Source organism: Saimiri boliviensis, chromosome 1 (assembly GCF_048565385.1).
Source record: "Saimiri boliviensis isolate mSaiBol1 chromosome 1, mSaiBol1.pri, whole genome shotgun sequence".
Classification (NCBI taxonomy): domain Eukaryota; kingdom Metazoa; phylum Chordata; class Mammalia; order Primates; family Cebidae; genus Saimiri; species Saimiri boliviensis.
The window spans coordinates 159132518-159146407 of record NC_133449.1 but is presented as its reverse complement, the minus strand read 5'-3'; the positions used below and the strand labels follow the sequence as shown (position 1 = coordinate 159146407).

Genomic DNA, 13890 nt, shown 5'->3' with positions numbered 1-13890 from the left:
AGCAAAGCCTAAGAACCTTTCCTCCTTTCAAGCTGAAGGTACCAGGGGTCTCTGCGGCAGGTCTAGTGACTCCAGGAGGATCCCAGGCCCAAAGAAGGCAGAGCACCACCTTCAGGAAAGAGAGGCCCCTTACCTGTGCTGGTTTGGCCATGGTCTCCGGTTCTGCAGCAGAATTCTCTGTAGAGAAGAAAGAGAGCATGTGAGATTCCCCCCAACTCTAACCCTCCCCTTTCTTTACCCCACATTTCCTCCCTCTGCTGTTTTCCAGCTGCCTCCAGCCCTTCAGGTTAAATCAGACCCAATGACTCAGCTCAGAGCCAATCAGGTTTTTTTCAGAAGACAATGGACAGACTAGGTGGTGTCCAGACATTCACAGCCGTATGGGAAAGGGATGTGGAACCCTGAGGTTAGTGTTCCACTAACCCACCTCTGACCCCTTGACTCCTCCAGACTAGGAAGGGGTACCTGTCTCAACACTGACTCAGTTAATATAGAAATCTTTCCACAAATCAGATTCTCCTTTTTTATAGAAGAAAAAAACTGAAGCTGGAACATTACAATATATGAGCCAAGAGCACACAGCTCAGAACTGAATGCAACCATTTCCAGATCCCAGAGTCCATACCATATGCACCACGCATGCCCTCTTTTCAAGTCAACAAGGATGGCTTCAGAACCCAGAGCTTGACCGCCTGCAGATAAGACTCAAAGGGCTTCCAACCACCTGCTGCAATATCTGAAGGACTGTTGTTCCTGGACAAGTCAATATGGACTCATTTAGCACCTGCTCCGAGTCAGGCGCTGCTCTGGGCACTGTGCATACAGAAGTATGAGAGATTGCTCTAACTCTGTTTCTCTGGCGCTTATGGTGTAATGGAAATGAATAACAGATGCATACGTCGAGCTGAGATAAGAACTACAGAGAAAAGACAAGGCTCGGTCAGGAGAGAGACAAAGGGTGTATCCCAGGTGGAGGGGTCAGAGGGTCTCACGAATGCAACTGGGGGCACACCAGGGGGCAGTGCAAGTGAGGAACCTCCATGAGCTCAGTATGGCTGATGTGGTAGCTGGGAGTGGGGGGTGGTGTGGTAAGATGTGGGGTCTGGGACCAGTGCCTGAGGCCATTGTAAAGACTGGAGTTTTCAGACTGGTCATGGTAGCTTGGCACTTTGGGAGGCCAAGGTGGCAGGATAATTTGAACCCAGGAGTTCGAGATCAGCCTAGGCGACATATAGTGAGACCCCTCCCCCTATTAAAAAATACAAAAAGTCTCTATTAAAAAATACAAAAAAATTAGCTGGACATGGTGGCACACGCCTACAGTGCCAGCTACTCTGGAGACTGAAGTGGGAGGACTGCTTGAACTCAGGAGGTCGAGGCTGTGGTGAACCAAGATTGCACTACTGCGCCACGGCCTGTCTCCCCCACTCCAAAAAAACCAAAACAAACAAACAAACAAACAAACAAACAAAAACAGAGACTGGAACACACAGGAAACAGGACACATATCTCATTGAAAATGGTAAGGGCTGGGCATGGTGACTCATGCCTGTAATCCCAGCACTTTGGGAGGCTGGGGCAGGGGGATCACAGGGTGATGGAGACCATCCTGGTCAACATGGTCAAACCCCGTCTCTACTAAAAATACGAAAGGTTAGCCAGGGGTATTGGCATGCACCTGTAGTCCCAGCTACTCAGGAGGCTTGCTTGAACCCAGGAGGTTGCAGTGAGCTGTGATCGTGCCACTACAGTCCAGTCTGGTGACAGAGTAAGACTCTGTTTCAAAAAAAAACCCAAAAAACAAAAAACAAAAAAAAAAAAAACACACAAAAAAACAAAAAAACCCAACAAAAGAATGGATAAGGAATGGGGCAGAGGGTATCAAGAGACAGGATCTACAATGAAGGAACAAAGGTATGTTACCTAAAAATAAATGCAAAACAGAGATGTAACTGACTTGGGAAGGGGAAGAAAGGCGGTGGGGACCTGACTAATGAGCACTCAGGAGGGCAACAGATGAAAGTTTAACAATCTTCTTTCCTTTGGAGGCTTAGCTTCTAAGAAAAAAAACAAAAACAAACAAACAAAAAAACAATCTTCTTGCCGGGTGCAGTGGCTCAAGCCTGTAATCCCAGCACTTTGGGAGGCCGAGGCGGGTGGATCACGAGGTCAAGAGATTGAGACCATCCTGGTCAACATGGTGAAACCCCGTCTCTACTAAAAATACAAAAAATTAGCTGGGCATGGTGGCGCCTGCCTGTAATCCCAGCTACTCAGGAGGCTGAGGCAGGAGAATTGCCTGAACCCAGGAAGCGGAGGTTGCGGTGAGCCGAGATCACGCCATTGCACTCCAGCCTGGGTAACAAGAGCGAAACTCCGTCTCAAAAAAAAAAAAAAAAAAAAAAAATCTTCTTAAGACAAGGAGAGGAGAAACAAAGGACCACTACTCTCCGCTGTAAGCAGGTCTGGGCAATTTGATCTCTCTTAACAATATCTATGTATTGCTTTTTAAAAGTAAACAATAGAGGCCAGGAGCAGTGGCTTATGCCTATAATCCCAGAACTTTGGGAGGCCGAGCAGGGAGGATCGCCTGGGGCCAGGAGTTTGAGACCAGCCTGGCCAACATGCTGTCTCTACTAAAAAATATAAAAAGTAGCCAGGTGTGATGTTGTGTGCCTGTAGTCCCTGCATGTAGGAGGCTGAGGCGGGAGAATCACTTGAGCTGGGGAGGCAGAGGTTGCAGTGAGCAGAGACGGCACCACTGCAATCCAGGCTGGGCAACAGAGCAAGACTCTGACTCAGAAAAGAAAAAAAAAAGCGTACACAACAAACTCAATCAGACTTACTCTAAGACTCAGGGGACATCTTGAAGAGATCAGTCCCTGACCTCAGGTCACAATCCTGCTCTCACTTTGGGATCACTGGTATGACAGTGGGGAGACCCAAAGACCTGGATTCCAACGCTTGTTTTATCACAGATTAGCCATGTGACCATTGGTTTATTGCTCATTATTGAGTTCAGGGTTATCTCAAACACAAAGCTGAAGCTTTCCCTTTCCTGCTTTGTAGGGTTGCTGGAGGATAAGACCTAAGTTATGTCAAAGGCAGCACCTAAGAGGCCAGGCACGAGACTTGTTCTTAGTAAATAGCAGCATTCATTGTGCTGCTGGGAAGTTGAGGATAGGGGCTCTGTCCTATTTGCCTCTGTGTCCCCACTGGCTAATTATGAGTCCCCCCAGCTGCGGTCGGCAGAGGACAGTCATCAGATGGGGCTGGGAGTGGAAGGCAGAAGACAGAGCTGCCTGCAAATGCAGCTCAGCTCAGCTCAGCTCAGCTTGAGGAAACTTTGCTGTTTCCCTGGCAACCAGGGGCCCCTTGGTACAACTGTGCAGCTCTCACCAGGAAATGGAACCTGTACCCCCTTTCCAGTGTGTGTTGGGGGAGGAGGGGCCCACATCTACCCCAGGATAAGGCTGGAGGCCAGCTCTGGGTTTCCTCTGACCCAGGGGATGGTAGGGGGAGTAAGTGAAGGAAGCCCAAGGCTAGCAGAGAACTGGAGACTGAATGAGACCCAGGAAGTTAGTTGACACAGGCAGAGGGAGGGCTTAAGTCTGTTACCTCCAGCCTTGAAGCACTTCCTTTGGCCTTGTTGCTGGAAATTTCAGCTGCTGGCTGCAGCCCAGACCCATCTGGAAGAGCGCCCCTTTCCAAGGAGAGATGGTTCCAAGGAGGGGCGTCCTACTCTTTGGGAAAATATTCTCAGCTCTGAGAGCAGTTTCTGTGTGCTTTGTGTGAGTGCACGGTTCATATGTAAAAAGCAAGCTCCTTCCAGAACTAGATGCTCAGACTGCAGTTCTGAGGGCCAGTCCCCCTACTGATTCCACAGCCCCTCCTCTGAGGGCTCTGGGAAGCTCCTGAGCTAATCATAAATACACCGTTTACCATGGCTTTAAGATGGCTTCTGATCCCTCCCTGAGCAACCCAGACCATACTGCTCAAATCGGTTGGATATTTCACATCCAGCATTTCAGAATCCCAGAAGGGCCCTTAATAATCCATGACTCCAAGTCCCTCATTTTCTAGATGGGGTAAAGGCATTTCAGAAAGGGAAAGTGACTTGCCAGGGCCCAGGAAGCAGCCAACGTCTCTGCCTAGCAGCCCTCGATCATAACAAGCCCCCACACGGCTGTGGGTCTTGGCTGCAATGGAACACCAGGAAGAGTCCAAAGAAAAGACCCCGGTTCTGGCACCCAGTCTGCCCCCATGTAACCTCAGACAACACAGGTCCCTCCCTCGACCTTCATTTCTTCATTTCTAAAGTGAGGATAATACATCACTCCCTCTTTGGTAGGATCTAGAGTGAGAGGCTTTTCGAGATTTCAACCCAGGATTTTCACAGCAGAGTATCAGTCCTAGGAGGGTTATCTCCCAGGCCACAGGATTCCTTCCCATCTCCTCCCGCCAATATGCAACTTTCATCATCTTGGTTGAAACAGCTGTTCAAGGCTAGTAAACAGGGTCATTTCAGACCTGTGCCTCTTTCCTCCCAGAAACTCGGATTCTCTCAGCTCTAGATGAGATTCACTGTTACAACTTATCAGGACTGATCACTCCTGAAACCCACTCAGAGGCAAAGTGGCCTGGGTGGCTTGGTGCTGCTGTAGCCACCTTTGGGAAGGCCGAGCAGGGGAGATCACCTGGAGCCAGGAGCTCGAGATCAGCCTGTGGCAGCAGGAAGTGGGAGGTGGTGTGGAAGGATGTAGGGTCTGGAACTCTTTTGCCTGCAATCCTTTTGCTTGCAATCAATCACGTTTCCTTCCTTCCCCTTTGAGAGCTGCAGGCTGACTCTAGAAGGAACAGCTCACCACTGCCCAACCACAGAGATGTGGATAGGGAAAGGGTTTTCTCCAAGTCATGTGAAGGCATGCGCTCTGAGGCACAGATGTTGCCCAGCAGTGTGTGACTTAAGTAAGTTACTTAAACTGAATCTCAATTCCCACGTCTGCAAAATACAGAAAGAAATATCTAGATGTACTGAGAAATAAATGAAATAACAGGTGAAAAACGCTTAGCATAGTGCCTGGCACACAGTAAAGGCTCTAGAAATGGTGGCTTTTATTACGATAGGCCGAAACATTTACACTGGAGGCAATGTGGCAGTCGGATGAATGCAGGCTTTGTGGTCAATGCCCAAGTTCAAATCCTGACAATGAAAATTCCTAGCTCAGTAACTTGGGCAAGTTATGGAATTTCTCTGCCTCAGTTTCTTCATCTCTGAAATGACAACCTCGTAAGGTTTTTGTGAAGATTCAATGAAATGAGACAGGTAAAATACTTAGCATGGCCAGGTACAGATTAGATGTTCAATAAGTGGTTGACTTATGTTGCCACAATTGTCATTATTAGAGTAGTGGTCTCCAAAGTGAGGTACTGGGTATGACAATCCACTGGGGTGCAGGGCAAGAATATCGCCACTTTCCAAATGTTTTACTCTTGCCCTTTTATGTCGCATTTTTATGTTTGTTATACATATATAAAGAAAATATGGCCAGGCGCAGTGGCTCACGCCTGTAATCCGAGCACTTTGGGAGGCCGAGGTGGGTGGATTACCTGAGGTCGGGAGTTCAAGACCAGCCTGACGAACATGGAGAAACCCTGTCTCTATTAAAAATACAAAATTAGCTGGGCGTGGTGGTGCATCCCTGTAATCCCAGAGACTTGGGAGGCTGAGGCAGGAGAATTGCTTGAACCCGGGTGGCAGACGTTACAGTGAGACGAGATCGCAACATTGCACTCCAGCCTGGGTGACAAGAGCAAAACTCCATCTCAAAAAAAGAAAAAAGAAAAAGAAAATATTAGGGGTGCAGGCCAATAAAGGTGCACAGTCAAAATCTGGATTCAAGGGAATGGAGGCGGGGACATGCCAGGAAGAATAGGAACACTGGGATAAGAAAAAGCATTTCTGTCCTCAAAGGTAGCTTGAGCTGGGGAGGAACAGAGTGCACTTTTGAGGGAAAGGAGATGCTGAGTGTCAGCAGGTGAAACCAGGTGTGGTGGGAGGGCGATTTAAGAAAAAAGAAATAATATGGAAAATCATGCAAAAAAAAAAAAACAAACCCACCCAGACCTCTGCCTCAGGGGAGTGCCTGATGGGCTACAGCCTGAGCCACCGCACTCCCTTGCCCACAAGTCTCCAGTGTCGTCCTCTAAGCTCTTTCTGGTCCTCCTTCCTGACTTCCCTGCCACCACCACCTTGCTCTTCACCCTCCCTCCCCTGCCAAACCAGGAATGCCTTCCACCAACTATTTCTTTTATCCAGCTCTCTAGAATCTATATCAATGCTTCTCAATTCTAGCTTCATTAATATAACCTGGGGAATTTTTCAAAATCACCGAAGATTTAAGGTCATCCCTTAGAGATGCTGACTCAACAGCTGGGGTGAGGCCTGGGCTTTGGTAATTTCTAAAAACTTTCCTAGGTGATTTTCATGTGCCGCCAAGGAGGCTGAGAACCACTGTTATCTGCTGGATTCAAATATCACAGAAGGTATTTCTCCCTTCGGTGCTCCAAAACCACCTTGATCTGACTGGCTTTGGTCAGCCACTGTGGATTTCCCATTTCTCTGTCAGATGGGGGCTGCTAGCCTCCAAGGTACTACGGGAAAAAAATCTGTACTTCAGAGGAAACCCCTCTAGGTTGTCTGACTCTAGACTTTCATTGTCTTTGAGCTACTTTACAGCTCAGTGAGTTGCAGATAATTGATGGTAACACAAAGTAATTCTAATATATACTGCTTGCCCTGTCTGGTAAAGGTCCAACTGATTTCCCACCCTCTCAGGTAGAAAAACCAGTTTTGTCTCTAATTGCACATTTCTTTCAATACAAAGGTGTCTTTTGAGCTGGTTATGATATCTGCCTGGTACCATCATTGATTACTAAGTAGAACAACCCATGATCATTTTTGTATCTGTATGAGTCATAATTTTACCCTTTTTAGAAAATTACCGTATATGCCTCTTTGCTGTACCCCCTCCCACAGGGCGTGGTTCTGACGGATGGTTAGGGGTAAAATGGACTAAGTGGCTTTCATGCTTTCTTTAGTGACCTCAGCACATGGAACCATCTACTAGTGGTTTTCAAACTGTGCTTTATGCCTCTTTCGGTAACCAGCAGAGAAACTAGAAAGGTTAGGTCATTTACTCAGCATCATAAGAAAATCAGTCATGAAGCAGGGGCTTGCTTTTCAACAAACACTCATTTGAACACCTCCTACAAACTAGGCCCACTGGTAGAAGTCGGGGTTCAAACAGAAAATGAGACAGACAGGCTCCTGGCCCTACAAAGCTGGTGATGTGGTGATGTCACATGGCAGTTTGCGGCATTTCCGTCTATCTATCTATTCTGATCCTATACAGAACTAGTAACCCACGAAAAATTGAGTACTTACCATGATAAACAGAAATACACCTTTAAAATATGACATTAAAGCCGGGCGCGGTGGCTCACGCCTGTAATCCCAACACTTTGGGAGGCCGAGGCGGGTGGATCACAAGGTCAAGAGATCGAGACCATCCTGGTCAACATGGTGAAACCCTGTCTCTACTAAAAATACAAAACATTAGCTGGGCATGGTGGCGCATGCCTGTAATCCCAGCTACTCAGGAGGCTGAGGCAAGAGAATTGCTTGAACCCAGGAGGCGGAGGTTGCAGTGAGCCGAGATCGCGCCACTGCACTCCAGCCTGGGTAACAAGAGCGAAACTCAGTCTCAAAAAAAAAAAAAAAAAAAAAAAAAAAGACATTAAAAGTACATGTAATAAGGAGTCCAATAGTTTCTTCCTATACCCCCAAAAGATTATCTTCAGTGCCTCCTGGGGTATACCTATCCCACTTAGCAGGCCCCTGGCCTATAAAATCTAGGTTCTTCCGTCATTCCCCTTTCTTGATGGCTTCTCCCCCCAGCTGCAGGAAGACACCTCGATTCTGATGAAGCCAGGGTAAATGCCAACCCCGGCCCTGTGCATGGGCACACCTCCAGCTTGAGGCACTCGGCTTTCTTAGAGAGCAGTGTCTTTTCCTCTTCTGACCCAGAACCATTGATCCTAGAGCAGGACAAGGCCTCAGGAGCTCATCTGTCTGCCTCAGGAGTGGACTAGTCTAGCCTTGGCTTGAACCCCAGCTCAGGTATCACTTTTGTGAGAGGCAACAAAGTAGTGTCTCATAGTATACAGGCTGGGGCCAGACTGCCTGAGACCGAAGCCTGAGGGTGACATTTAGTAGCTGTGTGGTGGTGTGCAAGTATTGGACTTCTCTGGGCCTGTTTCATATGTTTTTTTTTTTTAATGGTGGGATAAAAATAGCAACTCACTCATGGGAGTTATGATGGGGATGAAAAAAATTAAAACAAGTCTAGTGCTTAGTAAAGGATCTGGCACACAGGAAGCACTATATTACATAAGTGTTTGTCATGATTATTTCTTCCCTAAACTTTTGAGGGCTGGAGCATCCACACCTGCGAAATAACAGCATCTAACATATCAAGGGTTCAGCCGAGGCCTGGCAAGTTGCAAGGGTTCAAGAAATAATAGCGGATACCATTTTAGTGCTATTATTTAAGGAGCACGAGGACATGTGTTTTTCCGAAGAGGAACCTGAGGCTCAGGTCGCCTGCCTTCTCAAGCACCACACCCCTCTGAGGTAACAGCAGCTTTCATATCTGCCATCTTACAGCCTCATGAAGGTATCAGTCTCATCCTCATTACGCAGATAGCCGGCAACCTATGCACAGTCGCTCCTCCATAGCCAGGCTCTGCGGGGGTTTCTCAACTCCAGGAGGAAAGGGAATGAGGCTGGATTCCAAGGCAAGTTTATAGGCATAAAGACACCCCTCCCACTCCCTCTCCTCTATTGGCAGGAGAGAAGGGGTACATGCATGCTCAGGAATCGTGGTAGAGACCACATCCTGTGCTTTGTCACCACCCAGGAAGTATGTTGGAGAAGCTGGGTGGGGTGAGGCTGGTGACTCCACTGGACCTCCCCAGAAAATCCTAGCATGGTAGAGCAAGAATCATTCAGACCCCACTCATTTTATTGATACCAGTGGGGTGTCCTGGGTACATGTCCTATCCCTGTAGAGAGGAAGGGGCTAAGCCTCAGAGGGGTAGTAGGTGTGCCCAGGGAACCTAGCTGGTTAGTGGCAGGGCAGGGGCTGGGTCTGAGGCTGGATCCTGGCAGCCCAGGGCTCCCTCTGGGTGCTGCAGTGCAGATGTGCCAGTCACTGGCAGCTACCCAGCCCTGCAGTCTCCCCCACCTGGCCCCTCAAGAGCCCAGGCCTTGGGCTTCACTGGCCCCTCCTCTGCACGCTCACATCTACATTTTGCCCCAGCAACAGCTGTGGCCCTTATCCAGAAACTGCAAATATTTTCTGTATCTCAGCAGAGGCAGCCTTAGGAACAAAGGGTAGATAAGGCAAAGAAAGACGGACGAGTGACTGTCACAGCTGCAGAGGGGGATGAAAGCCTCTGCCTCCCGCCCTACCCGGCCCCACCCAAATCCCAGAATCCTAAATCTTAGAACAGTTGAATCCTAGAATGTCTGCCCTGGAAGTGGCAGCCAGCTCAGCAGACTTCGCTCCAGATGGAGCACAAAGGCCTGGAGAAAAGGGCTTGCTCAAAAAGCCCCAGCACACCTGGACAGTAACCGGGCTTGCCACTGACCCCAGTGCGCTCTGCATGGCTCAGGACCTGCCTGCTAGAAGGTCAGGGTCCACAGGAGCTGAAACTGGGGCGGTCATTCACTTCACCACGAAGGGCTAAGCAGGTCAGGATATCCCGGCTGGGTCAGTGGGAGCAATTCCAAGCATGTTTCTGACAAGGGGGAAAGAATAATGGAGGGAAAGGGGCAGACTCTTGGGGGGGAAACCAGAGTCCTTTCACAAACCCAGGAGCCATATGTCCAAATTTGGAATTGTCAGAGAAGACCCACTAGAATCTAGGGAAAGAAGGAAGGGGGAGGAAGCCACTGTCAAGATTAGTTTTCCCAAAGGACCTCCTGTCCCTTCCCCTTGTAGGGCCTGCAAGGGTTGTGCCAGGCTTCTTAAACCTATCAAGATTCCCAGACCTGCAATTATTCTTTGCAACTGACAAATAAATCAATTTTCAAAGCCATTGTTTCCTTTGAAAGAGACGGGGTTTCTCAACTGTGGACTTGGAGGAGGAAATCCAGGCTCAGAGAGGGAAAGCCACCAGCTCAAGGTCACACTGCAAGAGGGGCTGGGATTCTGATTCAGGGGTATTTTGCCCCCATACCGGTATACGGGGAATCATCTGAAGCCCCCAACCGTTGGGAAGGCCTAGACCGCTTCGGGGAAGCAGAAAGAAGGGTAATGCCCCTGCCTCACCATCGGAGGCCTCGGAACCCCGTTGGGAGACTCCATTCATAGACAAGCAATGATCCAAAGGGGATGGGGTGCACCGAGCCCGGAAGTTTGGACGGCCGTACGTCCTCCCCGGATACCACACACAGGTTTTTATATGCAGCTGGAGGGTCCAATGCTTCCTGCTCTCAGTCTTGGGTCTCAGCCACACCCTTCTCTGAGGGTCCTTCGAATGGCGTCCAGCTGCCCCAAACCCCGGATCTTCAAAGTCTCTTGAGCCCCCCAAGTTAAGGCCACCAGGACCAGCCACTGGCTCAGCTCCAGCGCCCCCTGCCCCCGACCAGACCCTCTGCAGCGCCAGGACTCCCCACCCCTCTTGTCCTGTCCCCTCCCCTCCCCCAGCCAGGGCCCCCTCCGCCCGCGCCTCTCCACCCCGTCTCCAGATTTGCTCTGCTGCGCTCCCCAGACACACCCAGTCCGCGACATTCTCGGGTTACTGCGCCCTCCCAACCCCGCTCCTGGCGGGGGGCACCGATCAGCTGGTGACTGTGCATTTATTGCTTGTGTCCCTGCAGCCCCCGGGAGGCGGTTTCCAGAGCGACTCCCCTCTCCAACCTCAGCCCACTCACCGCGCGGCGGAGGCCTCGGGTCGCGGACGGACGCAGGGGCGCACTGACTCGAGGACGCAGCGCTCGCTGGATCGGAGCCCGTTAGCCCAGCATCAGCCGCAGCGCGGGGCGGGCCGGGAAGACAGCCTTGGGCTCCGGGCCGGACACGTGGCGCGCAGGAGCCAATCCGGGGCGCCCGCCTTCCTCCTTCACCCCGCCCCTCCTGCTCCTTTGCGCATGGAATCTTAGAATGTCACCAGCCCGAGGGGCCCGCTGGGAGAACCTCGTCAGTTCCCAGCCCCTGGACCTGAGACCGAGAAGGGGTAGGGGCTTTGGCCAAGGTCACGTGGCCCTTCAGGGCTAGAAGTCAGGGCTCCTGACTCACGGTTCTGGGCAGTTTCCCGCAAATTCTTACAACTCGCCAAAGCTTTGTCAAGAAACAAAAAATTGAGGTTTGCCAGGGGCACTTTATATGCTTGATCAGATTCCGTGCCTCAACAGCCTCATCAGGTCGGTGACATTATTTACCCACTTTCAGGAGGACAGCCCAGTCCAGTTCCTGGACCCAGGTCACATAGCTGGTGGATTGCGCAGGCGTGCTCCTTCGTGCTCTGGGAAGCCGGGGAAGGCAGACAGGGAGGCCAGCAGTCATAATCCCGAGCTAGAACATGAAAAACTGATAAACTCTGAGAATACAGAGGAAATTGAGAATTATTGTCCCCAGGGGATTTGTAAGGAGGAGAGCAGAACTAGACAGATACTTGTGGAAGGAGTATTCCAGGCAGAGGAAACTGCTGGAGCAAATGCCCTCCCAGGAGGCAAACTGGCGCCTCGGAGGATCAGCAAGGGGGCCAGTGTGGCTGGAGTGGAGTGAGTCTTGGGAGGGAGAGGAGCGATAAGAGGGACTCAATCAGGTGAGACCCCTGGGGCCTTTGTAGGCACTCCGTCTTTGACTCTGAGTCCACTGGGGAGCCATTGCAGGATACTGAGCAAAGGAAGGACATTACTATTTTTGGGTAGGTGAAATCCACATAACATAAAATTAACCATTTTAAAGTGAACAATTCAGTGGCATTTTGTACAGTCACAATGTCGTGCATCCACCACCTCTATCTAGTTCCAAAACGTTCTCATTGGGGAAAAAGAAAACCCTGTACTCACTAAGCAGTCACTCCCGACTTCCCCTTACCCCTAGTCTCTGGCAACCACCAATGTGCATTCTGCCTCTATGGATGTGCCTATTCTGGATGTTTCATATAAATGGAATCATAAGATATGCGGCTTTTTGTGTCTGAGTTCTTTCATGTGACGTTTTTGAAGTTCATACACACTGTAGCATGTATCGGCAATTCATTCAGTTTTTTTCTTTTTAAGATGGAGTTTCGCTTTTTGTTGCCCAGGCTGGAGGGCAATGGTGGGATCTCGGTTCACTGCAAACTGCCTTCCACCTCCAGGATTCGAGCGATTCTCCTCCTCAGCCACCTGAGTAGCTGGAATTACAGGCATGCACCACCACATCTGGCTAATTTTTTTTTTTTTTTTTTTTTTTTTTTTTTTTTTTTTAGTAGAGATGCTGTTTCACCATGTGAGTCAGGTTGGTCTCGAACTCCTGACCTCAGGTGATCCATCTGCCTTGGCCTCTCAAGGTGCTAGGATTACAGCTGTGTGCCACTGCACCTGGCACAGAACTCCATTCCTTTTTGTGGCTGAATAATATTCCATTGTATAAGTACACCGTATTTATATTTTGTTTATTCATCCATCTGTTGTTGGATAGTGCTTTGTTTCCCCTTTTTGGCAACTGTGAATAGTGCTGCTAGGTGCAAACAAACGCTGGAAGGAAGCAAACATCAGTTGGAAACACGTGAAGATGACACGATCTTTTTGGCACTTCCCAGGCCCCTTCCTCTGTGGAGTGGCCGTCTACAGGTGTCTGTAAGGGAGATGGCATGATGCTGTGATTTGGGTGGGAACAATGGACTGAGAGTCCAGATTTTCTCACTTCCCTTGTCAGGGATGTAGTTGATTATAGGAGAAGAAAGTTCAAGATCTCCCAATTGCCTGCTGGGGAAGCTGGAAATGGTCAGATATTGCCACCTGCTGGCAAGTTCCAGCTCGGCCTGGCTTCCGTCAGGAGAGGGTGTGCGTTCCCAGAGACGGGTTTCACTTGAAGCTCACTAGAGGAAGGGACCCTCTCTCTAGCAAGGGTCTGTTCAAATGACTACCTGGAACAACCCCCTCCTCCACAAGAACGTCCCCTTAAGACCTCTCTCAGTATCTGGAATTCCTCCGTAAGGGTTGAGGATTGTTTGTTTTTGTAAGAGAGAAAATAAGATTCTACCACTTGGCATGAAACCGAATCTTCTCTACTATGAGGTCTCAGCAACAGGGGCCCAGGTTGTATGATGGCAGGGGCCACTGTGAGAAGGACAGGCTTGAAAACAGCTGCAATTAGAAAAAGTGGGGTTGCACAGTGTTTTACAGCACAGCCTTTAAATTTAAAAGAAAATGAAGCCCTGGGCTTCTAGTACACCATATTCTAGTTCAGTGACTATGGACCATTTATTTATTTTTTGTCTGAGTTTCTGTTAGCTCAGTTATAATAATGGGTATTATAAAAGTGTACATCTTGCAGGATTGTTATTGGAATGCACTGGTATGACAAAAAATCATTTAGCAGCAACTAGCACATAATAATGAGAATAAATATGAACACGACTATCTATTTGATGGATGAAGTCCTGGTCTGTTCATGAGAGGTGAGAGCTAGTTCTAGCTGGGTTCTATTACCTTGCTCTTGGGTTTTGTTTGTTTCTATATGTACAGAGAGGGGAATGAGAATGAATTATCTCAAGATTCTTTTCGTATTTATACATGATGATTTTGAGTCTCTAACAATCTAAGAGTCC

At 49.2% G+C, this 13890-nt stretch overlaps 1 protein-coding gene across 2 annotated transcripts in view; it reads right to left on the bottom strand.

Moving 5' to 3' along the window:
* ANXA6 (annexin A6) overlaps positions 1-11122 on the bottom strand; it is a 59864-nt gene extending 48742 nt beyond the window's left edge. For both annotated transcript variants that reach the window (XM_003934038.4, XM_010344573.3), the window contains exons 1-2: positions 11003-11122; positions 134-177 (exon numbers count right to left, since the gene is read on the bottom strand). In XM_003934038.4, the coding sequence (XP_003934087.2) occupies positions 134-151 (18 nt within the window). In that variant the 5' untranslated portion in view covers positions 152-177; positions 11003-11122. The remainder of the gene's footprint in view (positions 1-133; positions 178-11002) is intronic.
* Between the last annotated feature and the right edge of the window lie 2768 nt (positions 11123-13890).